The sequence below is a fragment of the Poecilia latipinna genome, unplaced genomic scaffold (genome assembly GCF_001443285.1).
Source record: "Poecilia latipinna isolate Pla-1442-1.1 unplaced genomic scaffold, P_latipinna-1.0 Scaffold170, whole genome shotgun sequence".
In the NCBI taxonomy this organism is placed as follows: domain Eukaryota; kingdom Metazoa; phylum Chordata; class Actinopteri; order Cyprinodontiformes; family Poeciliidae; genus Poecilia; species Poecilia latipinna.
Window position 1 is genome coordinate 270728 of NW_015112786.1, and position 26462 is coordinate 297189.

At 38.4% G+C, this 26462-nt stretch overlaps 2 protein-coding genes across 6 annotated transcripts in view; both read left to right on the top strand.

Annotated features, from left to right (window-relative positions):
* Window positions 1–5947, top strand: part of LOC106946001 (zinc finger protein 507) — a 32329-nt gene extending 26382 nt beyond the window's left edge. Inside the window, exons 6-8 of one of the 4 annotated variants that reach the window (XM_015030042.1) lie at window positions 2536–2670; window positions 4069–4273; window positions 4304–5947. In XM_015030042.1, the coding sequence (XP_014885528.1) occupies window positions 2536–2670; window positions 4069–4273; window positions 4304–4504 (541 nt within the window). In that variant the 3' untranslated portion in view covers window positions 4505–5947. Of the gene's footprint in view, window positions 1–2535; window positions 2671–4068 lie in introns of all 4 variants that reach the window. The other 3 variants (XM_015030044.1, XM_015030041.1, XM_015030043.1) reach the window with 3 other exon arrangements.
* Window positions 5948–12880: 6933 nt separating this feature from the next.
* dpy19l3 (dpy-19 like C-mannosyltransferase 3) overlaps window positions 12881–26462 on the top strand; it is a 67749-nt gene continuing 54167 nt past the window's right edge. The window contains exons 1-3 of one of the 2 annotated variants that reach the window (XM_015030047.1): window positions 12881–13647; window positions 14565–14692; window positions 25324–25414. In XM_015030047.1, coding sequence (XP_014885533.1) covers window positions 13530–13647; window positions 14565–14692; window positions 25324–25414 — 337 coding nt within the window. In that variant the 5' untranslated portion in view covers window positions 12881–13529. Of the gene's footprint in view, window positions 13648–14564; window positions 14693–21934; window positions 22821–25323; window positions 25415–26462 lie in introns of those variants that run through there. The other variant, XM_015030046.1, reaches the window with a different exon arrangement.

Consider the following 26462-nt stretch of genomic DNA (forward strand, 5'->3'; position numbering starts at 1 on the left):
AGCCCTCCTCTGTAATAATTGAGTGTTCCGCCATGTTGTAGTTCTGACCTTCTGCTTGTTGCCAGTTTTATACAACTTGCCGCTTTAAAGCAAGTGAGACCAACTTCTTATCAGTCATCTGATACACGATTATCTTTATTAAGTCGAAAGAGCCAGAGATGGAGCTTTCCAAGTAAAAAATAGGCACTTCCTGTTCTGAGGGGGCAGGGCTTAGATGAAGTCAGACAATGACAATATAGGATCATAAGGGATCCAACCAGGATCACTCATGTCAAGTTTGGTGCAGCTCTGCTCAAAATTGTGGAATCTAGAGCCAAACTTATTGCAATGGCATTACAGGTCGCTTCGCTACGCCGCCACGCCCACCTAGTCCATCAAAAACAAACCGGGTTGGAATCCAAATTACACCAACATGTTTCATGTCTGTAGACACAGTTTCATCTTGATTAGGTCAAAGGGGTTAGAAAGGGATCGTTCAGAGTAAAACATGACACTTCCTGTTCTCAGGGGGCGTGGCCTAAGTGACGTCATCATTTGACCGTTGGGTATTGTAGAGCATCCCATGATGATCAATCACTGAAAGTTTGGTGCTTCTATGAGTTTTTTTCAAAGAGTTATAACAGTTTGATGTTTCATGGCGAATCGGTGACCTTTGACCCCAGGAAACCCCCCTTCAACAGGCACGAAAACTCAAACCTTTTATAACTTTTAATCGGCCATGCCTTATGAACGATCTGACCGAGTTTGAAGCCGATCGATCGAAATCCCTAGGAGGCGTTCGATCAAATGTGAAGGCTGTAAACGGCCAAAATGGTGTCAAAATCGGAACTTCAATCCAAAATGGCTGACTTCCTGTCATACTTGCACTATGACATTAATGTAAATTCTGAGCGTCTTGGGGAGCTCTACAAGTGCACCAAATTTCAAGTCTCTACGATGAAGTAAGGCAATAGGAAAGAGTCTTTTGAAAGTTGCTAGGTGGCACCATTGAGCTGTTTTTTTTTTTACGATTTTGCGATTTTTACGATTTTTGCGTTGACCTTAAAATACGTAAATTTTTCACAGTCTGCATCTGCCAAGTTTGGTAAGTTTTTGAATATGATAAAGCCTCCAAAAAGCCAATGTATTTTACGGAAGCATAATAATTTACAGCACAATTTCAATAGGCCTTCGCAGCGCTTAGCTGCTCGGGCCTAATTAATTTTAAGATGAATTGATCACCAGGGTTATCCCAAGTCCCAAAACTGCCAGGTAGTTTTGGAATTTTAATTGAAGCTCAGCTTTATTTTGTCATCACTTTTTCTTTGTCTAATTCAGTTGGTTTTAATTATTTTTTAGAGTATGTTGGGTAGTTTTTATTAGTTATTCATGCTTGTATATGTGTCAGTATAAACTTATGAATTTAAAGACAGCGAAAAAAAAAATAATAATTTGATTAACCTGACCTAATACAAGAAAGCTTCAATCTGTGGGGGGAAAAAAAAAAACTTTTCAAGGTTTCTAAAGATGTTTCTGCGCTCATCTGAAATGTCTAAAGAGAAACTGAAAATAAGTTTTAGATCAGACAGAATAGAACAGAAATTGGGGTTCAGCCGCCTGCTGTCTGATAGCTCAGTGTTAGCTCCACTGCAGAGCATTCAGAGCAGCCTTAAGGCAACCAGCTACAGAAGTTGACACACACTCTGTTTTTAGGTTTCCAAAGACTTTTTTCCATTTTGTTTCTTCTGTCTTTGTGAGGTGTGCAGGTTTTTTGGGGGGTTTTTTGTTTTGTTTTGTTTTGTTTTGGGGGTTTTTTCTCCAAAATTAGAATGAGTTTAGAAGCTGGTATTTGTGGGAGGTAAGCAGAGAGATTCTAAAGATTAAATGAACAACTTCAGTGGTCATCTCTATTATTTCATATTTTTCTGTATGAGAAGTGAAGATGAGGACAACATTTTTATGTTATGGTGACAGGCAGCACTGTCAGGGCATTTATACTAGTAATAATTTGTGTACTAACTCACCATAAAGAGATTTATTTATTAAGATAAATACTAACAAATTTTTCATTGTCTTTCACTGGCATGGAATAATTAGCTAATGTTCTTTTCAATGTTTTCAATTGTTCCAAAATGAGTAGAACTTAAAATAAACACAAATAATACAATTAAATCAAAATGTTCAATCCGACATTTGTATCGGATGTCGATACGAATGTCGAGTTTGCTGATTCAGCTGGTTAATGGAGGCGGGGCTTGACTTTCTTCGTTCTTAACATTTGGAGCTCTGAACCTTTAAATAGTGCTTAACAGAATTACCTGTAATTCTATCAAATTTGACAAATGACTCCAGCAGTTTGCTGTAAATCCCCTGTTCGCTCTTTGTCTCCTAAGCTCGCCGTCTCCATTCCGGTTGAGTCGGGATGATTCCTCCTGATAGAAAGGAGGACGAGGATTAGCAGAACCTCGGCTCGCGTATTAAATCATCTTCCGCTTGATCCGCTTTCGCTCTGTCGTTCATCTTCTCCTCCGTCACACTTCCTCTCCTCCGTGCCAGGTGCTCCTTGTGCGGCTACGTGTGCAGCCATCCGCCATCGCTCAAATCCCACATGTGGAAGCACGCCGGGGACCAGAACTACAACTACGAGCAGGTCAACAAGGCCATCAACGAGGCCATCTCCCAGAGCAGCCGGTAAGCACTGTTCACTGTTCAGGCTGGAAAAGGTCTGCAGATGTGGGCAGCCTGAACGTTTCTACATTTTGCAGAAAACCTGTAGTGTGTTTTATTGGGATTTCTTGTGATGGATCAATGCAAGAGGCGATGTACACCCAGGACAGACAGCCTGTTGGACAGGCAGCAGAGACCAGTTACAGGCTGTCCATGCATCTTTAAAATGTCTTAAATTCATGTATTTAAAATGAAGGTGTTAAATTCTTTTTAAAAAGAGAGATAGTTGGCCTTCAATTTATTAATCACATTTTTATTTAATCTTGAATATTCTACGCATTTGTTTTTCTCAATGGACTTTTCTGTCAGACAAAAGGTTGAGTTGCACGCAGACATCTTCAATGGATTCTGTGACTCATGGCCAATGAGGCTATAGCAACTCACTGCTAACATACCCTTGCTGGCTAGCTTTTTTGCGCTTATTATGGGTAAGTGTAAATTTATTGGCAGTTGACTGGAGAAAGTTGACATAAAGGTCTTTTATGTGAATCGATTCATAAAGGCCTTAGTAAAAAGTCTTAAAATCCTGATTTAACTCCAGTCATGTTGTTGGACTGTGGGAGGAAGTCGGAGCACCCTGAGGGAATCCTCACTTCCTGTGGCAGGAAGAGAATTTAAACTCCATGCAGAAAATTCCTAGAATGGGATTCCCACCCCAGACCTTCTGTGACCACATACGGTCCTCTTTTCAACATGTTCCACAAGTAAAGATCTGAAAAGTGCGGCATACAGTATTATTGATCCCTATTTAAATCACTAACGGCATCATGCTGTGTGGATGCTTTTCCTCAGCAGGAACAGGGTAACTGGTGTGGAGATGGATGCAGCTGAAATGGCCTTATTCATACTTTTATGTCACACAGATTATGACAGTAGACGTCATCATCTGTAGCTGTCCACTAGGGGTCTCTGTGGACGTCTGCATTCTGAGCATCATTCTGTTAAACGAGTGCTTTGGCAGGAATAATAATAGGCACCAAACACACAGTATTAGTAGAAAAATAAAGGAATAAGATCATAAACAGAAAAAGAAAGTTGTTCCCAGTGTGGATCATCTATCTTATCTTGCAACGCTGAATAATTTTAAAATGGATCCATAGACCGAGGTGACCGTTATTACTTTGGACATTGACCTCTAAATTCTTCTTCTGTGCATGTGGATCGCTTTGGAGTCATAAACCCTTCACTTAGAAATCAGATTTAATTGGCATGAACGACTCGGCCTGTCACAATAAGTAATCGCTCAATTAATGATGATTATTTGAACGTTAGGACATGTGAGATTATGGAAAAGTTAGATTTTTGTGAAACTCTGCCATATGCTGTGGATTCCTCCCTGAAGCTGACTTGTGTTCCCTTCAGAGTGTCTCAGAGGCGGCCTGCTGGCCTGGAGTCTGGGGCCGAGTGTCCAGCGGTGATCCTGCCTTTAAAGGAGACGGCCAGCAGCCAGGTGGACCCTCACCCAACACACACATCAGTAACAAAAGCCTCTCTACCTTCTGACAGCCCGCCCGGACCACCCACACCCCCTCCAGACTCCACCCAGGGTCCTGCCCAGGGGAAGCGCCCGGGGCCCGCCACGACGGGGCCCACCACGACGGGGCCCGCCACGACGGGGCCCCCGACGGAGTACTGCATGCTGTTGTTCTGCTGCTGCATCTGCGGCTTCGAGTCCACCAGCAAGGAGCGTCTGATGGAGCACATGAAGGAGCACGAGGGCGACATCATCAGCATCATCCTCAACAAGGAGCAGCAGCAGGAAGCGGAGGCCCAGGCCGGCCTCCAGATGGCAGAGTGACATGCATCCGTATGTGATGAGGTCAGAGGTCACTCAGGCTGTGTCACACAGGCACCTTTTATAGGTTTCAGGAAGAGGAATGTGATTTTAATCCGTTAGTCAAATCCTTTCCCTTACAAAGCTTCAGCCCAAGTTCAGACAGTAATAAGCTCAACCTTCAATAAATCACAAAACATTTAGCTATTTACTTCCCTAATTTGATTACTTTTCTATAACGGCAGCTCTTTCATTGCTACTGTAGTATTTACCGTGTTTGGTGCGACATGGCTGAGGTTCTCATCCTGTAAAGAGTTAGCAACACAACTTCAACCCCACATCGCTGCTCCAACAGAAGGAATATTTATCTGTTTGTTTTTCCGTTAGCTGCCAGTTTGGAGAGAGGTGTTAGTTTCTTTAAGTTTGTTGTATGGTTTATAAAGTAGAGAAGGAAGTGGAAGTAATACACATTGACTGAGGGGTTGTTGTAAATGCCTGTAGACAAAAGGAATGACAAAAAGGGAAGTCTGTTAGTATGTTAGTTATTTGAATCTACCAGTGCCAAGGTTAGGATGTAGGAAAGGAGTCACGGTTATCTCTCATGTTTGTGGTGCTATGTTCATTTGAAAGCAAAAATTTGTATGTATTTTTATATCTCCTGCTGTTTATGTTGTTTGTGTGAGTGTGTGCGTTTAGTAAAGTTTTTATTATATTTTAACGTTCTCAAAAGTACAAATCATCTTCTGACCAGAGCGTTTCTAAACACAGCGGACCCCCTCCACTCACGGTTCAGTACTTAGAAATTATCCCATGGACATGATTTCAAATTATTTGCAGAAAATCCACCCATTTATTAATAGGTTTTGTAAATATTCTACAAGAAAATTCCACTTGGGAAGTGAAACTACTTAAAAGCAATGCTACTTGACACACCATTGGCTGGCGTTAGCAAAGCAGCCAATCCAGAAGCGCTATTCGTTTTCAAGATAGATGAGGAAGACTCACCTGTCTTGAAAACGAGATAGATGAGTCTTGTTTGGCAATAGCGTTAAGACGCTTTCCACTGTGTGTGTTAATGCATATTAAGGTATATCTGGTGTTTGAGCTGTTAATATAGCAGTTGTAAGCATTTTTAGACGGGGTGTTCTAGGAGTTTTGAATCTATCCAGATGTATCGGCCAACTGGATGATCAATATGTGGATCATGGCACTTACAACATCACATTCCACCAAATATTCTATCCAAGCAGTCCAGGAATAAGGTGGATTAGAAGTTTGGATTAAAACAGATTGGTTATTGCAAGTTGGCTCACAACAAAGCTACACTAAAAAGGATTACATGAATATTTGATAAATATATTGTCTCAAAGAGTGTACGAAGAGTTTAGCTGAAAGCGGTCGTACATTTTCTAAAATATGTTGGTTGCACTTAGTGTTAGGAATCCCAGCATAAATCCTCATGAAACATTTTACATTAACAAAAAAAAAAAACATATTTATGTATGAACTCATTCTCCTTGCTCAGCTGCTAGTTAGCATTAAGTGACAGCTCAGCATGCTAGTAGATTTTTAGCTCATGTTTTAGTTCAATCCATCCAGGTTGTTACTGTTTAATTTAGTTGTCTTTAATAATGTGGGATATCAGCCTCTTGTAAAAACTTGTAAAATATAGAAATTTGGAAATTTAAGGAACATCAAAGATTGAATTTACAGAAAATTGGGAAATAAATGCATTGAACTCCAAGTTAGCCTGGGTTAGCCAGTTTCAAGTTGCCAAAGAAAACTTTCCAACACCTTTAAACTGGCAAAATGATGAAATTCTGCACACAAGTCTACTAGTGGGTTTGAGTTTTGCTTTTATTTTGTAGGTGAAGATTATCTGAAATGTAATGTTACACCAGAGTTAATTAAACTTATTCAAATGTGTTGTACACTATCTTTCAATAATTACCAGAACAATAATTACCTTTGTTGGTTAAATGCCCAGAAGTTTAAAATTTGATATTTTAATTAGAAAGCCGTTTTTTCAGTAACACTTTATTTGAAGGGGGGTGAATAAGACTGTCATGACACTTTCATAAACATGACATAACACCTGTCATGAACATGAATAAGCCTTCATGAATATTTATGAATGTTGTCATAAAGTGTCATTTGGTAAATTATGACACTTTTAATACAAAGTTGACATGATACAAAATGTCTTTGTTATGACAACTTGACATTAACTAAGAAATCATTACTGTTTAAACTTTACCTTTAATAACATAAATATACCTAATTTTTAAAGTGAAATCAGTAATTATTTTATAACAAATTTATATCAGTAATGATTTCCTGGTTAATGTCAAGTTGTCATAACAAAGACATTTTGAATAATGTCAACTTTGTATTAAAAGTGTCATAATTTACCGAATGACGCTTTATGACAACAGTCATAAATATTCATGAAGGCTTATTCATGTTCATGACATGTGTTATGTCATGTTTATGACGGTGTCATGACAGTCTTATTCACCCCCCTTCAAATAAAGTGTTACAGTTTTTCCTTATGCTGCTTCCTGAAAGGCTAAATTTCTGGTAACTTTGCACAATTAGTAACCAAGCTGTGGTGTGTTGTCACAGAACACACCACATATAATTTATAATCCACCTGTTTTGAAACATTTTCCCTCCTTTGAAACGAGGTGAAGATGGCTTTGTGGAAAATTTAACTGTAGCTAAAAACACAAACAGGGACATCTTGAATACCAGAGAAACTCTACATCTTGATCATTTTAAAGTAACGTATTTTTAACTAGATGCAAGAATCAGCAGGTAAAATAGATAATCAAGTCTAGTTCCTGTTACAGATGACATGAGCAGAAAATGATTTAAAACAGTGTTCAAATCTGGAATTATTTTTACATTTTGTCTACTCCAGGTTTTATAGCCTCTGTGTGATTAACTCACAATAATCAGTGCAGTTTTTTTGCTCCTGATTGGACATACTGAGGTTTTCTACAGCCACTCTTCACTATACCCAACCATACCGAAAACTGTGACTCTGAATTATTCCACCGTAATGTATACAAATATTCACTTCAGTCTTTTTCTTTTTAAAAGAAAAAGAATCTAGCATGGAATGTTAAAAGTAGCCTTACTGGCTTTCGTGTGCCAAAGTTTGAGGATGTAACATGAGAGCTGAAGAAAACCAGTCGAATGTGTAACCTCTAAATTGTCCTGAATCGCTCCAACAAAACTTTCTCCATTTTACTGAATATCAGCAGAGAACTTTAGCACTTGTTGTATCTGTTGCTTTTTGTCTTGTTCTCAGTTAAACCCGATTTATTTTTAGACTTTTAAACGACGGGAAGCTCTGAGGCATGAACCAGGCATGCGTATGGAGGCTCACACCTCAGCTTTTTATTTATGTTTGAAACATGTCTCAAAATTAAAATATTTCAGGAGGAACAAAATATTGAACTCATTTCTGCGATGATACTTTATCTACCAAGAAGTGACACAACCTTTGAGCAAAGTTTTTCAGACTTGTGTGTTATATTTCTAATTATTATGAAAGATATATTTATATATAATATGTGGTATATTTTATGTCTGTTTGAGCACATGGAAATTCTCTCCATTTTTCTCGCTATAGTTTTGCTAAACACCACAACCACATGGCCTTTATTGTGTGCCATATTTCTGTTTAAAAGCAATGATCTCTTGTCTTTTTTTTTTTTGTGCCTTTTAGTGTTTTTGTGTCTAAAAGCATTGGTAGAATATTAAATAACCCTGATATGGATCCCTGATCCTCTGAAACCTTTATGTTTTCATCATTCAGGTCAAATAATCCAACACACCAAGTACATAAGGCAGCCCTGATGCATCACTAGCCAGAGCTCAAATGCTTTCACCTTAACAACCTCAAAAACTGACATTTCTATAAAATATGAAATATTTTTAAAAGTTCATTATGCTATAAAAGGTTTTCAAATAGATTTTTTTGCTAACTTTTGATCTATTTAGAAGAAATCTTGGTTTGAAGTTCAACATAGCAAGACGAGCTATGTCTGTTTGAACCAAAGGACACGACGTCTACTCTGTATTTTTATGCTCGTATCAAATTTTGTAACAGATTCAACATGAAAATGTCTCGGACTGTAATGTGACACTTGCTTTGTTTGTATTTATTTTTAAACATCCTACAAAGTATTTCATCACTTTGTCATTGTATCTTTTGCTAATAAAGAGAATGTGAAATGACTTTGGTAAAAATGTTTCAATAAAACAAGCTGAGGAATCTGAATGCAAGAATACCTTGAACAGGTAAACACAGAGTCACATGACCAACAACCAGATGTTGACCATTTGAGCAAACCAAGAAGAAGAAGATGACAGGAAGTAGTTGGAGGGCCATCTTTTTAAACAATTTGTCACATGAACAAACTTTTTCATGTGTGATTTAAATTTTTTATTGAATGGAATCACTACAATTACAAAATTGTGTATTTTTGACACTATCAGAATATTGACAAACTTTTGCCCACATTTGTAATGGAAACTCAGCTGCTGTCATTTAATGGTCTGTCCATCTTCCAGTGTTCATTGGCTTTTTCTAGCCAATGAAATCCTAGTATTTGAACAGCAGTATTTGAACCGTTGTCGGTCTAACTCTCATCAAAACGCCCACATAATGTCATATTTTGGTCTGTCTGAAGATGTCATTTTTAAATATTAAAAGATTGATGCTTAGATCAGTTACTCAGTACTTGAGTAGACTTTTTAGCAAATACATTTACTTCAGTGAGAACATATTAAAGTATTTCTACTTTTACCTGAGCACAGTTTGATGCTGCTCCGCCCCCTTCAGGCTGTTGGAGCTGTGATGTGCTTTGGACCCGTCTGAACCACAGCTTCCATCAAGACGGGTGGGACAGTCGCCATTTGTTTCCAGGGGAGACGAGGGTTGGCTTTGTTTTTCTGACAACTTCTTTACATCTTGATTGAACGTTTCTCATTACACTGTGCTGCCAGGCTGTTTTCAAGGTGAACATTTCATTTTGTCTTGTGGACAGGCAATGAAACAAATGAAAATGCAGTCCAGGTTCTTTTATAATCTCTTTAAAAAAAAAAAGGGGGGAAAAAAAAGCTGGTTGAGGACCAATTGAGTTTTACATTTTCTGTTTTTGAAGAAATAAATTAAATCTAATCTCCCTCAGTTCAGCCTTTCCATTACTTCACATGCACAATATATCCTTGTGAAAGAAAAAAAAAAGTCTGCCTCTGTATTCTCATCACGTTTTCCCCAAATCCTGAACAAAATAAAACCTTCAGGTCTATCGATTTCTTTAGAGGATCACATTTTCTACCTAAACTGGTTAATAATATCACTATGAAAGTGAAGATCAAGGTGAACGAAGGGTGAGAGAGGCACAGAAAAGCAGGGGGGAAGTAAGAGCTATTCCTATTGAGATTAATTGCTAATTCTGGGATTTCTTGCTTCAGAAACCTTGCTTCATGTTGCAGTGAGGAAAGAGGATTTTCAACTCCATGCTGTCTAAAGAGTTCAACTGGGAGAAGTGAGAAAAAGACGAGGGTTATCTCAATAGGCCATCATCTAGTAGATTAATCGTCAGGGTAGGGATGACAGGACAGACATGAGAAAAAGGATACATATGGACACATTTGGGTGCAAACTGAAATGATTTAAAGGGGCAGTATTATGTGTCTTCCAGACACGTAGCACAGTCAGTTACTTGATTGTACCATTTTATAACACAATCAAGTAACTGTTAACTTCAGTTATGAGAATGCTACATGTATCACATTTGACTTCAAAGAATTTTGGCTTTGTAATTTAATGCCCTGGAATGGGGCCTCTGTCCCTTTAAAGTGTAACGAGACACCGATCACCTCATCTAAAAGCTAAACCCCGCCCCTGGCAAGTTTTAAAAAATTGCTGGAGCCAGGAGACACGGCCGAGTTTCAGGATGAATGGAGGGGGTGGGTCGGGCTGTGATCAGGACAAAGAAATGATGTCACCTTATCCATTTTGTCACCAGTGGTCAGAGCAGAGCAGACCCGTTCCACTCCATGTTCACATGGTAACTCAATCACATATGTAAAGCTGAGTAATATTTAGGTGTGTAAGAGCAAATAAGCAGCACAAGAAAGACTGATGTATCAAATGATCCGAAATAATGCCCTTCAAAAATAAAGACTTGTAGGGAAACAAGATGCTGGTCAGAAGTTTACATATGCTTGACAATGGCCGTAAATAGACTCGTAATTTTGGACTGATCAAATTTTCTAGCCTTTACATAACTGTAATGGTTTTAAAAACAGGAATTGAGTGCACAAGTGCAAGGAACAGCAGAGTACAGTGACAGAGAACAGAATAATCTGGGAGGGAGGAAATGAAACTGACTGGCTTCGAAGTGCACAAAGAAGCGTCAGCAGAGATCCTCCCTCTTGCTCTAAACAGAAAGAAATACAAAGAGATCGAATACTAAAATATGAATCTAAACTAAAGCACAAAGTTGAAGAATACAATAATGAACAAAAATATGCAGAACTAATAACTTTATAGATCAACCTTAGTGACAATTATCAAAGACCAAAAAAAAAAAGAGAAAAGAAATTGTATGACATTATCTTTAATCAATTTACAAAAATGTAATGAGGATATTTGGACAATTATTGTCTTATTTTAATAGTAGAATTTTCCTTTATTATAATAAAAGCTTATTGAGGAAACATTTCTATCATTCCTGGACTATAATGTGATTCAGCATGCGTTAGCTGAGCCACTGTTTTCCACAGAGCCGGGATTTCTTGTGTGTGTTTGGATTTAAAATTGCTCTTAGTGAACCATGACAGGCACCAGATCATTTTTATTGTTTATTAACTCTTCCACACAAAATCATTGTTATCTTTCAATGCAGGTCTCTATAGGACACCCTCCAATAATCAGGTTACAGCTAGTCACCAGATGTTTTCAACAAAATTGCTCCAGTTTTTCTTCCTTTGATTCACAAACTTAGAATACCTTCAGAAAAACATTGATCCGATTCTTTTTCGATAATTTACACAAGTCATAGAACCCTTTTTAGTGTTACCTTTATTGTTTTAAGTCGATTTGTTGCTTTTACGAAGTTTTTATTTATCATCACTTATTTAATAGGATTTTTTTTCTTGAATTTGTTCTCATAAACAATGTCAAAAATGTCAATCTTCGAATAAAAAAACAAAAAACTAGTAATGGGTACAACAGTTTATTGAAACATTTATTATTAGATTTTCCAGTAACTTAAAACTTAATATTTTTTTTGTTTTCTATTTGGGTTTTTTGGTTTTGACACCCATAATGTCAACAGTTTCTCAGTCATTACAAAGAGTTTTCATCTTCACTAATGCATGAAGCTGCAGGAGGAAAAGACCAATAACAATGCCACAATATCCAGTCCAATAAGTCCAATATCACTTCTTCATATCATTTCATCACCAAGGTGAGCCAGCAAGCCAGCTGGAGAGTAATGACGACCATTTTGGAAAATGGAATGTAAGGTTTTTCTTTTTTTATATATAAATTAGAGCTAGAAGAAAATTGTAAAAGGAGATGCAGCTTGAAACCATATTATTTGACAGTGGCCCATTGATAGCTTAATAATAGTGAGAAAATCATTATGTGCATTTGAGAACTTTTACTTTTATGTCATACTTGCCCACTCACTTAGACGTGGGGTCTTTTCTCAAGCAAGATGTTATATATGAAGGACAGAACTTTTAGCATCCTCCATTAGCAGGATTGTCTTCATCCACATAGTGGATGAAGACAATCACCATCAAAATGAGACTAACAGCAGAACACAGAAGAGGGTCAGAGTTAAGTTGTGAAAAGCGCGGCAGTTTTTGCAGGAAAAACATATTAGCTAAAATTGTAAACTCCCCATCCAGAGCTATCACAAAAAAAATATTGATGTGAGAACAATATTATTACAAGACTATTTCTGTCACATTTCTTAAATTGATATTTTACCACAAGACAGTATGTTATTCCTAATTAATATTTTGTCTATTTTCATTCTAATTTTTCTTGTCGATCGATCTCTAGTACTTTACGGGACCTGATGGGCCGGAAAATCTCTTCCACTGGGATGCAGGCAGTCTATACAAGAATGGACTTAATAAAGCTGGAAATGTAGGTATGTTGAAATCAAGTACCATTTTAAAAGATTAAGCTATTTTGTAAAATTTTCTTATAATTCAAGTTCTATTTTAAACACTTCATTTATTCAATTTGATTAAACTTATACGTTTTATTCATGTGTTTTGATGGTAGCAAATCACAATAAAATCACCCATGTAGAAGTTAACTTATGATATTTTAGGATTTTATTTTGAAGCACAGAACCGCCGATTTCCGGTACTGAAACACAGTACCGCAGCCAGCAAATATTAAACACACGGGTAGGATTGAGCAAGTTTTGGGAGAAAAAGGGGGAGAAATTGGGACGAGCAAGTGATATAGGAGGACGCTGGTAGAACAGGGAGACAGGGAGCTGCTGGACCGTCCTACCAGCCGCTCCTTCAGCCCAGAGGAGGGTGAGAGGCTGGCATGGACCGCTTGTATCCTAACGGAGACCGTTTCGCCGTCCGTCTGCAGCGCGAGCGCGCCTTTGTGTTAAAAAGCAGAATGACTGTAATGAGGCGCTAGCTGTGTTTCCGAGCGGCACAGCGGGACTTTAACCCTGCCTCATCCTACTCTGAGTGTCAATGACCGCATCACCCATGTGTCAGCTAACTGGTGATGATATGTGAGCAAACCCTCCGGTTTAAAGATGGTAGAAATGAATGTGGCTCTCCGTTAATCTGGTCTCGAGCGAATTCTGACATTTCTCAGTCCGGTTGTAACGTGAGCAGGAAATCCCGAGCAGAAGGCCCATCTATCCCGGTGTTATAGCGGCGCTCAGCCTTGTTTACATCCGCGCATTAAAAATTAAACGTATCTGCGTGGATCTCTACACGCGCTCCCGCTTGTGTTAAGGGGGGACAGTTTGACAACATGACGAGCCTGCGTCAGAGGAAAGGCAGCAGGGGGAAGGAGGCGACTCCGGCTGTTGAAGTTCAGGCCCAGGAGTCCAACTGTTGCACCCATCACCATCCAGACAAGATCCTGCAGGGTGAGTGAGAGAGAGGGGAATCCTCCTGGGACGCTGAAATAACGTCAGTCAGTATGAAAACCTGATGTCATTAAATAACTAAAACAGCGGTTTTGTTCCAATCAGCACTCCTATTAAGGCATGACTTTTTAGGACTCAAGTCAATGTGTTGCACCCTACTGCCAGTGTTGAACAAGCTCTGCTCTGGTGGTAACCAGCGCAGAGCTTGAACTCTTCAGTCATAGCTGAACCTTTCACAGGGATGTTTTCTTGTAGTTGTAATAGGTGATGGTGGTTGCCTGCTGCACCCAAGCCTAGGGTCAATTAAAGTAAGAAAGTGACCTAACTGCAGCCATGTTTCTGGGTTTGGAGAGGAAGCTGAACCCAGAGAGAATCTACACTTAAGTCTGTCAGCAACAAACCAATTAATTGCATGATAAATTAAAAAGAGCTTGATAATTTCCATTTGGACAATAGAAGTTAGAAATATGCCCCCCTTTAATTTTGCTATTAAAGGGGGCAATAATAATAATATTATTATTTTAGCTGAACTGGTCTCTAAAAGACAATATTATCATTTATCTCAGTAATTTCTGTGGCAATTTATCGTCCTGTAAACTTAGTTATTGTGCCAGGCCTACAGATTTGTTGGCGAACATTTAAATTCCATGCAGAAGCACAGCCTTTGATTCGACATTAGGACCTTCTTTGTTTTAATGTTTCTAGAACACATTAGTCTTTTGCCCCGTTTTGTAAATAAGTTAATGAAAAAAAAAACCTTAAAAAGTATGAAAAAAAAAATCGAAATGATGAAAATTACCAAAAAAAAAAAAAAATAATAATTGGTTTACAAATAAAACCAAAAAAGCAAAAACCAGAAAATAATAATAATTTTTTAAAAAAACTGTAAAAGACATAACATTTTCATGTCCTTGCAGGCGATTGGTCATGGGGTGCTATAATCTGGACATCGATTGGTTGGTCTGTTTCTGTGGGCCTGGGCCTTTTGTGCTCCATCTACGTGGCCACGCTGCATGAGAATGACCTGTGGTTCTCCAACATCAAGGTAAAGGCCATAAATCTCCTGCTTTCTGCTGAATGTGATTCTCCGGTTCTGTTCAGTCCAACTTTCTGTCTGTCTGTCTGCACTCTGCAGTCTGAGCAAAGGGAGGCTCAGATTTCTGCAAATCCTCCCAGTCTGGAAGTGAATGTCTGGTTTCAACTGCCATTTTCTTTTGGAACCAGTCACAAGCTGGGAAGCCATTTGATTTGTCAAAATTGGAAAAGCTCATGTGTAAATGCTGAAATATTGCACTCAGAACTTGTTATGATGGTTCGTGTTGTGTATGCATATTGCCTCACAGTATCTCCACTGAGGCTTACAGGGCACTTGTTAGAACAAAGCCATCACTCAAGTCAAGCTTTTGTGTGAATAAGTCAGCCGTCGTGGTTTCACACCACCAGTGTAGGATAGGAACTGTTTGTTCAGGTTGATGTATGAAATGAGTGACCCTGAGTTCACAGCTGTTTTCCTGATAGTGATGGTGTCTATGAGTTTGTTTGCATACAAAAATCTCTGTAGATTGAGGTTGATTGATCCCATGGCTTTTACATTTCAATGACACTAAACAAGAGGAATAGGAGTAACAAGTTTTAAAAAAACAACCCAAAAAAATAACAGGAACAACAAAAATGGCAAAATTAGCTGTGTTTCCCTTGTACAATTGTACAATTGTACAATCTGACATTTCAAAAATGAATATGCTTAATGGAAGCATATCAATTAAAAAAAAATAAATAAAAAAATTGATAAATAGTTTTGGCCATAGGATGAGGTGTTTTTTTTTTGGCCATATTGAAATTGACTTATTTTGCAAAACTGCAATGGAGACACTTTTTTCGCATCACACAAGTCATGTGATCAACAACTGAATGTCACTGGCACAAACCACGAAGAAGAAGGTGACAGGAAGTTGCTGGAGGATCGTGGCACAGCATGTTTTTTAATGACTTATTGCGTGAACAAACTTACTCAAGTGTAATTTTAATTGCACTTCTTATTTAATGGAAACACTGTAATATATAAATTGTTTTTTTTTTGACATTAGGGGAATATTGACAAAGTTTTGTGCGTAATGGAAACGCAGCTAATGACATGAACGGCAAAACAAGAGCAAAAAAAAAAACTGTGAAAAAGGACAACATGAGCAAGAAAAAACACTAAAGATCAGAATCAGAATGAATCACCATGCCTTTATTGTCATCTTACAGAAGCACAAAAACATTTCATTTCAGCACAGGCCATGATGATAAAGAACAATTAGCACAACAAGAACAACAACATGGAGAACAACAACAAAATGAAATTAAAAAAATACTGCTGGAAGTTAAATAGTTGTGGACGTTTTCCACATAGACAAGCAGGTCCATGGAATTCTGATCCGTCACACAACATCATCACCTCAAGGCAAACTAAGGTTCAGTTTAGGATTTCTATTGTCACAAAGCTAATTCATTTTCTAACTGCATCTGTCACCATGGTAACCTGTGCTGGAAACCTAACCATCACCACGACAAGTTCAGGAGGATTGACAGCTTTTCTTCTAATAACTGCCAGCAGCTTTTTGAAGTTAATGTCAAAATGTGATTTTGTGGCAGAGTTCTGCTCCTGTTAAACTCTCTCTGTAGAGTGAAGATTGTCTTCAGTGGGTTTAAAACCTACAGAAATGTGTGCTGTTGGTCTAAAAAATGTTTCTTTTTTACTTAATTTTGACATCATGTTTAATTTTTTATTGCGATTACCTAAATTCAAAATGATGTGGCTGATAGAGATTTTTGGTATTATCATTTTGTTATTACTTTCAGTCTAATGTTATTGTGAAAGTGTTTCTTCCTTATGTGTGTATAAACTGACCTGGAGGTTACGACTGACTGTTTATCTTGATGTGAGGCAGTTAACTCTGTGTTTCCCAGGCCTTAATTCTTATCAACCAGAATACCTCCTAACTGCCTGTGAGCAGTCGTATTTTGTCTCTTGTTTATCCTCCCTCTTTGTTGACAGTTTGACCTAGAGCTGAACTGGGCTCAGATCGTAGATCAGATATCACACCTGGGACTGAGTTGCTGGTTTGTTTAGGTTAAATGTTTTACGCCTCTGTTGTTTTTTTCTGGCTGTTCTGCTTTGACAATAAAACAGGGGCTCACGCGGAGGCAGACCAGAATTCTCTGTGAACGGCTGATGAGGTTGTTGATGGAGAGTTCTTTTGCAAAAGCTTTGTCTATGAAATTCATATACGTTGTCTGTGGTCTTTTTATATAGGTTCGAGAAAAAGTACCTATCAGTGGCTCTAAGAAGTCATTGAAACTGATCATCAGTGGTTGTCATGTAACTTTGCTTCTAACAGGCTCTTGCAGAGTAACAAACTTATGTACAGGTCAAGTTTTAAAATTCAAATTCTAGCTTCACGTTTTTAGTACTCAATTATAAGGAGGTTATTAAAACTAGGCTTAAAATTTTTTTCATTTTCTGCTTTTCGTCAAATAACAACACTTCATCATGATGATACACTTCCCCTTATGCTGTGTTCTCCATCAAATGCCTTGGAAACGCATCATAAACACCTCATTGTGTGAAGGGATGATGGTTTTTCCATGCGTAGTGTGGTGCTGATTTCTGAACTCAGCCAAATGGAAGCTTTGTTCCTGGGGGATAAAGTTTGCGCTGTGTGGTGTGGTAACATTGCCAAAAATGAGGTCATTTTTAATGACCCTTGTAGCACTGCAGAAAAACATTGTTTTAGACTGACTCAAAGCAGTATTATCTGATTTTGCAGTCTGTATTAAACGCAGACAAAAAAACATGGAAATGGAAACTCCTGCTGTGGGTTTTCTCATTTTGTAACACTGTTAGTTCTCATTTGTTTAGGTGGACAGACCCTGCCAAAGATGTGTAAAAAGTAGTGGTGGGACTCCATTGCAATTTTTAGTCAAGTTAATTGCAGCATCTGTAGTTAATTAATTAGTTAATTAATTGGCTTTTAATCAATTATATATTGACTAAATATGCAACATTCTGGTGGGCTGCACAGTGGTGCAGTTGGTAGAGCTGTTGCCGTGCAGCAAGAAGGTTCTGGGTTCGATTCCCAGCCCCGGTCTTTCTGCATGGAGTTTGCATGTTCTCCCTGTGCATGCGTGGGTTTTCTCCGGGTACTCCGGTTTCCTCCCACAGTCCAAAAAACATGACTGTTAGGTTAATTGGTCTGTCTAAATTGCCCCTAGGTGTGTGTGTGTCTGTGTTGCCCTGTGACAGACTGGCGACCTGTCCAGGATGTACCCCGCCTCTCGCCCGGAACGTTAGCTGGAGAGGCACCAGCACCCCTCCCGACCCCACTGAGGGACAAGGGTGTTCAGAAAATGGATGGATGGATGGATGCCTCATTCTGGATTCAAAAACTCTTTTTTTGTTGCTCAATTATTGAACGAGTCATACCAGCTCAACAGCAAAGATATTCGATGGCTTTAGTTTGTTGTTGAGGTTACTCAACCATCAGGATGTATATAATAGCACATTGCATTATATATACATTCAGCTGTGTGAGCAGATGTTTCAGGATTTGCTCACTGTGAAGAGGCCTGGTGGCCTCTGATTGAATTGCAGCCTCCCTCCTATCAGTCTGGCCAGTTTACCACCATGGGGGCAAAAAATCGTGTAGTGTGAACTACTGCATTATGTAGTCAGAGGTGCCCATCTTCTCTATTTAAATCTAGTGATTACTGAAGGGCACATACAGACTTCATAATCTGCACTCTTTTGGTTGAATGCAGTATTTATTTCCACTTTGGCTTTATGTTTACTTTTTATTCAAGTTCGTTTTTTGTTAATGGAGACTGAGAGTTCATTTTATTTTTGCTTTTGGTTGTTTTGTTAATTTAGCTTATCAGTTCCAGTGTAATGTTTTCTTTTGAAAATAAAGTGTATCTATCTATGGCAGGAAATAGCTGCATTATTAGTAATTTCCATTAAATCAGTGTCAAAAGGTATTGAAACAATATTATCGTTTATCGCAATAATTTTTTAGACAATTAATCGCTCAGCAAAATTTGTTATCGTGACAGGCCTACTGCTAATGTTAAAAAAGCTTTTACCTGCTTTAGCAGCGTCCATCTTCTAAGTCCTCAGACTGCCTCCTCCACATAGGATTAGGGCTATTTATTATTATTCAGTTGAAAATATATAGATAAGTGCATAAAAGAAATCAGTTCACTAAATTGTTTTGGCAAGTTAAGTTTTATTTGAGGAATGCAAAAAGTTATTTATAAGTTCAAAGATGGCTTTAAGTTCATAATGAAAAACAACCGTCTCTTTTAATTTGGGCTAAAAAGTTCATTTTCATTAAAGCCTGTTAAGCTAGCACACATGCAGGTGGTTTTTAGCTGAAGATTTCAGCGGCATAAAATGTTATTTTGTGGGGGATCTTGCTGTTTGGTATGAAATTGTTTCAGCCCAGGTGAATCAAATTGATTTTCTCAAGGCATCCATAAATATGCCTTATAATTTTGAGCTGTGTTTTATATCTGTATTAGATATTGGTCTAGCTAACTCATCCCTGTATCATTGAAGCTGTATGTGAGTGACAGAAAGGGGCCCCTGTAATGTTCATATTTTATTTGTTTGACTGCAATCAATTTACATCCAGGGTCATTTTCAGTCAAAGTTTTGCAAATCAGATGAAAATGGAAAATAATTTTTGTTCTTTTCTGTTATTAATATTAGAGAGGCTCTGAAAACCTCAGATGAACAGCATAACATTAGTTAAACACTAAATGTTCCCGTTGGAACTAAGAAAGACAGAAGCAGCAAGGTTTTTCTACCGAAGCGACTTGAATAACTGACAAAAATTTATTCACAAACATGAAACATTAAAGCTATTCTCTCAACAAATAAATGCTTAAGATCAGCATTACAAATAAGATGTGTTGTTTGGGTATTTCTATCTCTCTTCTGCATAACATCATTACACTCTTTAATAAATCTGGAAAAAAGTAATTGCATAAAAGGTAAGGAAAAAAAAGCTAGCTATAACCAGACACTAAAGTGATTACAATGGGGAGGCCTGTCTTGCTTTGCATAGGTCTGAATTCATAAATGTCACTTAAAACTTTACTGGGTAATAAAAAAGTCTTAGGTAAATCTTCCTCTGAGAAGATTTAACCTTCTCTGAGCACAGAACCATTCCACTAGTCACAGTGGAAAAAGTCTGTTGATAAATCAGATTTTCAGATGTGTATCTGAAGCTGTGACCAAAGACATTTTCATTCTTCTTATCAGAAAGCTCTGTCACTTAGAGTGCTACTTTTGACGGAACTCATTGTCTTAAGATACTTAAGATAGCAGCAATAATGTTTGTTTATTTTTGAGTTTAGAGCAATGCATGGTACAGTCAAGCTCATGAGTTTTTACAGGGGATTGTTTTTTAGCAGGCTGATGCTAAAGCAGCTTTTGCAGCCATTGAGAAGTGCAGACAATGGAACAAGAAGGAATAGACACCAAGTAATTTAAAGTGGACATATTCACTTAAATTCTTCCTTTTCACATGTAAATCATTCACTTACGGTCCATAAAAAATAGGACTGCAATGCTTTGTTCTGAATTCCTGGTTATTGTAGCTCCACAGACTGTTTCAGAGCAGACGCGTTTTAGAGCAACTAATTTTGCTGCAGTCTTTTTAAATGTGAATGAGACATTTCTTGCCACGTCCCCCTCCAGGTCGCAGAGTGTTTCACTCCACCCCGTTCAGCCATTTTTGTATTTTTTTACACCTCCTCCATTCATACAAACCAACTACAATGTGGAGTGTAGTTTAACTAGTGTTAAACATATGAGATACCTATTAAAACAATTAATAGGTCACAATATGACTGAAGTAAACAAAGCTTTAACATAATCCAGCAGTTAGATAATGTGTCAATAATGTCACTAAATGCATTTGGGTCATGTGTTTTCCAAGACACAAATGGCAAAAACAAAGCCAAATGATTATATTCAAGACATGCAGTACAGTTATAGCCTCAAGGCAGCTAACAGCTAGCATACAGTGCTAACAAAAGCAGAAGGCTCAATGCTACTATCAAACCAATGGCCAGGATGTCATTATCAACACGCAACATTCATGTCTAAAATAAGCTTTGGTGTCATTTCAGTGTTATTAGCAGCTCACTGCCTTGCTGTATACCTTGTTTATCAATGGAGAAGGAACTGACCCTCAATCAGATGAGGTCTTTCAGAAAATCCCTCTTGATATGGTGTAGGTTGCTAAAACATTCATCCTTAAATGCTCGGTGCAAACGGACTTCCTCCATTGATGTGGGTATGTTCCAGAGAAAAATCTAAGTTAACCAGACACTTCGAAGAGGCTCTGATGCAGGGGGATGATGTAAGGAATCCTGTGAGTTAATACACACTAGAACCAAATATTTTGACTTGTTTACTTTCAACTTCTGCATAACTGAATTTGGACTACAAAATCACTATGAGAAAAAAAAAATGGCGAATTTACAAAACTGATTAGCCGGAAGTCATGAGTTTGTTTAGCAGTTCTACAGCAAATACAGTGACGTCATCAAGAAGAACATTATAGCAAATAGAGAAAAATGATCAGACTAAAAAATATGACCCAAAAAGAATAGAAAGATATCTTTGCATCACTGGGAGAGAATACATTTAAATATTTTGATCTTGGTGGAACATGGAAGGACAAAGTGATCAGTAGTAAGGGGTTTATGACTGACACTTACTTGCGAAAGCTGTTGTCCATAACAGGAAGTAGAACATATTTGAATAATCCTGCTTTCCTGACACAGTGTGGTCCTGAGATAATGTTCTACGCTGCTGATTATCACTAGTGCTGCTGAACAGTGAGCTCAGTTGGCTCAGTTTGTCCTCTTGAATTCATCAGGTGTGAGCTCATGTCCATGTGGACTCCAGGACCCTGCGGGGGTTTATTTGGAACATGCGCTTATAGCTTCACACCAGCTCCAGAGCCACAAATTCTCCGACAAACGTTCCCCACGTTTTCCGAACGATGTTCCAACACGTTCCCCTCGGTGCTCTCTCTCACCCTCGTCTCTCTTATCCTGCGCCTGTGTGTGTTTTTATAGACAAGAGGTCAGCAGTAGTCCTCTCTTCTTTTTTTTTATTTTCCCTCTCCCTCCCTTCGGCGGCTGCAGTTGTCCACAGTCTGTCCTGTTGTTCACACACTTATTGCAGTTCACTTTTTATTTTTTTCTTTATACTTTGAACTGTTTATTTTCACCTCAACTAGAAGCCGGGACATTTTTCTGCTTGAGGAAGGAGTCAGCGGTTCCAGTCGCGAGTTCACTCATCCATGGATCCTTCAAGCAATCACATCAGAGATAGAAGTTTTTCAAAATTCATCATGAGGACATGCTGACAGAGAGAAATGAAGGGGAGAAAAATTAAGTAGCTTTCACAAGGAAGGCACTCTTCTGAACTTGTTCACTGGGCTTATTCTCTTTGACCTCAATATAAACCGGGGATTATCCGTATTCCTTATAGTTTTTGGTGAAAAGCCAGTGCTTGTTTTGCCTCGGGTAGACTCGAAAGAGGATTGGAAAGGAAACTAGCTCCTCATTCCCTGTGAGAGAGCTTTTGCATATTTCCTCTGGCGAAGAACTTGAAGAGATTAAAAACCGTTCTTTAATTTATTTGGAGCGACTTCAAGTAAAGGAAAAACATGGCGTGTTGGTATTTATCCCTGTAATGGATTTGGATCTCTTCTACAGAGTATCCCAGGCGCATCCTGTTTTTTTACCTGGATCTAACACATCAAACGTTCCAAGAACATATAGATGACCTCCATTTTTCTCATACAATGGATGTTCGTAAAAGAGCAAAGGTGAACCAGGCAGGTAGCAGTCTGGGGATTTTGCCACCTGGATCATCTGGAGAGAGATGCAACAGTGGCAAGAGGACAGAGCCAGCAAGGATTAGAGAAGGAGTTTCCCCGCTTGGACGATCCGGTTCTTTTTCCGGTTCATGCCTTCTGCGCCAGTGGCCTTGGCAACAGCGTGTTTCCATGGCAGCAGGGCTGTTTCTAGCGGTGCTGCTGGCCGTGGCTCAGGCCTGGTTTGTCAACGCCATACACGAGAATCTGTTGTGGTTCTCTCAGCTCACGGTAGGAGACGCTGCTGGAATTCTAGAAAATGACTCGCTTTGAAAATGAAATAAGCCGAGGTGCATCGTGTGTCGCTGAGTACAATAGGCAGCACTAAAGGGTTGGGGTGGATTTGGTCAGTAATAAAGTGGACACACAAAGCTGTCACACCTCTCAGCTGGCCAATCACAATTCACAGCAGGAGTTCCTACCTTTCTGTCTTATTTGTTAGTTGACCCATTGGGGCAGCTGTGGCTCATTTACCAGAGTCCTTGTCTTGCTGTTAGAAAGCATCCTGCCCCTGCCACATGTCTGCGTGCTTCTGAGTATGTTGTGTAACTCCAAGATGCTTCCAGACCTGTGTGTTGAATGGTGTGACTGAATGAAAAATGTAACTCTGACTCAGAATGCAGTGATGTCAGTGTTTTGTGTCGGAGCCATGTTAACTATGTTCAGGACATGTTTTGTTTTGGAAAGAGTCCCTTTTCACCTTTGTAGTTTTCACCAAAACTGTAAGGTGAAGCAGTTTTGGAGCTTCACCTTAACCAAAGGAGAAGCATATAGGTATACACATGTATTCAAAGTGTACATGTGTATACTACAAAATTTAGTATTTAAAAACTACATTTTGTTTAGTAGTGGGACTCAATAAAATTTTTATTGAGTTCATTTCAGGTTCTGTCATTAATTTTTGCAAGTAATTGCATTTTAATCGAAAACATATATTAATTTGCTGCTAAATTATGACATAAATTGATATGAGCTCACCATGTAGCTTAAGAAGCTGAAACTCCTAGACACAACATAACATGACACGCTATTCGCTGGCGTTAGCCTAGCAGCATTTATTTCCAAACTTCTACTATTTATTTACATTCCTTGTTTCCCAAGAGCGGAAACAAGGAAGATATTAACTTCTGCTGCAGAGCGTTGTATGGAAGCCCATTTATGCCCTGAAATAAAAAATACTACAAAAGCCCAACTGAATGTCATTATTTTGAATTTTAAACCCATAATTGAGATTCAAAGTCATCATTTTGACTTTAAAGTGACTTTATGTCTCATAATTAGGACTTTGAATCTCTGAATTATAACTTCTTGATGGACTTTTATTTTTTCTTTCCTGGCAGAAATGGGCTTCCATAAACATGAGCTCATTCGGTCTGATCAGGGGAAGCAGCAGGCTCAAACCTTCATCCATCTGTAGGTGTTATGGAAAAGGAACAGAGGGTTTATTTTTACAAACTCAATCAAAAGATCCTTCCTGCCCACAGCATCACTATCAACAATGACTTTTTAAAAATACGTGGATGATTTTAGTTATGGCAACATCTAATTTCCCTTTGACTGATATGCAGTAGTATGTGCTTTCAAAAAAGAAAGTACCACGTCAAAGAAAGTCATGTTTGAGTCAGAAGTCATGATGACATTTCTGAATTCTGGTTTTCCAGCAAACTAACAGGAGACACATCTTTGGCAGTTTATTTTGGGACTGCGTGTGGGATTTCTTCTGCACTAGGTATTTATTGTTCACAAACTGAACTCATTGGCCCAGTCTTTTGGTCCATTTAATGTCTTCCTTGCAAAAATTCAAATGACTGTCAGATGATAAATCAGGAGTCATTTTCCTATTTTTCCTTCAGAACCAGGTTGTACTTTGATTCTTTGCTTGATTCTTTAGCTTGTTCTCCTTCAAAGCCCAGGTGTCCACATTAATCATAGAAGTGACCAAGAGGTCAACAGTCACTAGATTCTTTTGTTCTACTTTGGAATCTCCTGATATGATGACAAAAAATTATATTTAGTGTTCATTTGACTGTTTATTTGTTTCATGGTGGATTTTCAACCTTAATAATATTTTAAATTGAAATCCACATGGCTCCAGGCTTTCCCTCTCTCATGTTCTTACTTAATCTGCTGATAAATTGAAAGGAAAACTAATCTGTTCCCATTACAGGCTTTTTATGGTTTTAAAGCTGACATTATTACTGGAAAATACCAGAAACCACATTGTAGTAATGCTTTGATATATGGTTTCATTTTTTACAGACTCTGGATTGCAGGAGCTCTTGGACTGTTTTTATCTTTAGACGGTGGTAATGCCGGAGAACAGTTTGGCAGACTCCTGCTGAATTATAAAAACTGATTTTCATAAGGAAACAGGCTGCTGTTGTCAGAGGATTTCACTTTTAATCAAACGCAGATTGGAAATGTTTCCAAACTAAGTGTAGCAGACAAACAATTGATGTAATATTGTGGCGTGGGACATCCTCAGTGTCTTCTCCTCTCCTTCTGAAGTGGAACAGTAATCATGCTTGGTGGGCGGTGGGGGGTATGGAAGGGGTTCTCCTGGGATGGCTGTGTTACCTCTCTGATTGTTACCTGAGAGGGCTGCCAGTATATCAGCCGCTTTGCTCTGGTCCTTCTCGTTTCTGTCTTGTCTCGCCAGAAAATCTGTTTTCCACATCACGCTGAACAAAAGAGCTTGGATTTATATCAGCACATTCCCAATTTCTGTTTTCAGGAAGTGGAGAGGGAGATCTCCTTCCGGACGGAATGTGGACTCTACTACTCGTACTACAAGCAAATGTTGCAGGCTCCATCCATACAGGAAGGTATGCTCAGTGTGAACCACCCAAGTCTTCATCATCGTCTGCAGTTCAGCTCATTATTTCCTTACTAAATTCTCTATTTTATTAATTATGTAGTTATTTACAGCTGTAACAAACTGTAGTTAGAGAAGCACCGACCCTATATTAACATGTGTATCAGTCCTGATGTTGAAAAAAATTCTAGTTTGAGTATTGGTAACAATGTCCCCAATCCATAAGATCTGTTTGGTCTAATTCTACGCTTTGTGCTCTGAATGACATCATGCTTTATTATTGATTTTATATTACATTTAAAATTCCTAGTTGCACTTTCTGAACCATTTGAATGAAGGTTTGCTGCAGTTTATATTTACATGTTTTACCAAGCTAGTCAACCTATTTTTTTTGTCAGATTCAGTTTCTTTATCATTTATTTTACATTGGCTGCTCTACTCCTAATTGCACTTACTAAACACATTAAAGTTGTTTTTACATGTTTGACCAAATTTATGAAACTAGTTGTGTATTTCAATGTGAAGCTAAAGTTTAAGTTTAGCGTTAACTGAGATGCTGTAATGTTTATGTTTTTCTAAATATACATAGAACAATGTTTTTTGATGATATACTGCGTGTGATTGCTTGGAGGCAGAATTGAAATTGAACGATGAATTTGATTAATTGCACATCCCTGCCTTCAGGTTTCCTCTGGAGATAATCTTCAGGAAATCATCCTTAAAGCAGTCAGAGGTCTTAACTGTGAGATGTGTCAAGTGGGATAAGGTCTGAGTTAACAGCTCTACTTACAAACAACACATTTACATGATGAGCTACAAAATATCCGCAAGTTATTTTGACATTAACCTGGTAAAGAATTCCCAGTTATTTACAAAGTGATGCTAAATCTAATTATGCTGCCTAACCAAAAAAAAAATTGGTGCAAGGATACTGAAGTTTGTAACAGCAGTAAAAGGCCTCATGACTGGAGCAGCAGCGCTTCAGGCGGACATGCTCAGTTATTTACAGTGGTGGGAAGTAACGAAGTACAAGTACTTCGTTACTGTACTTAAGTACA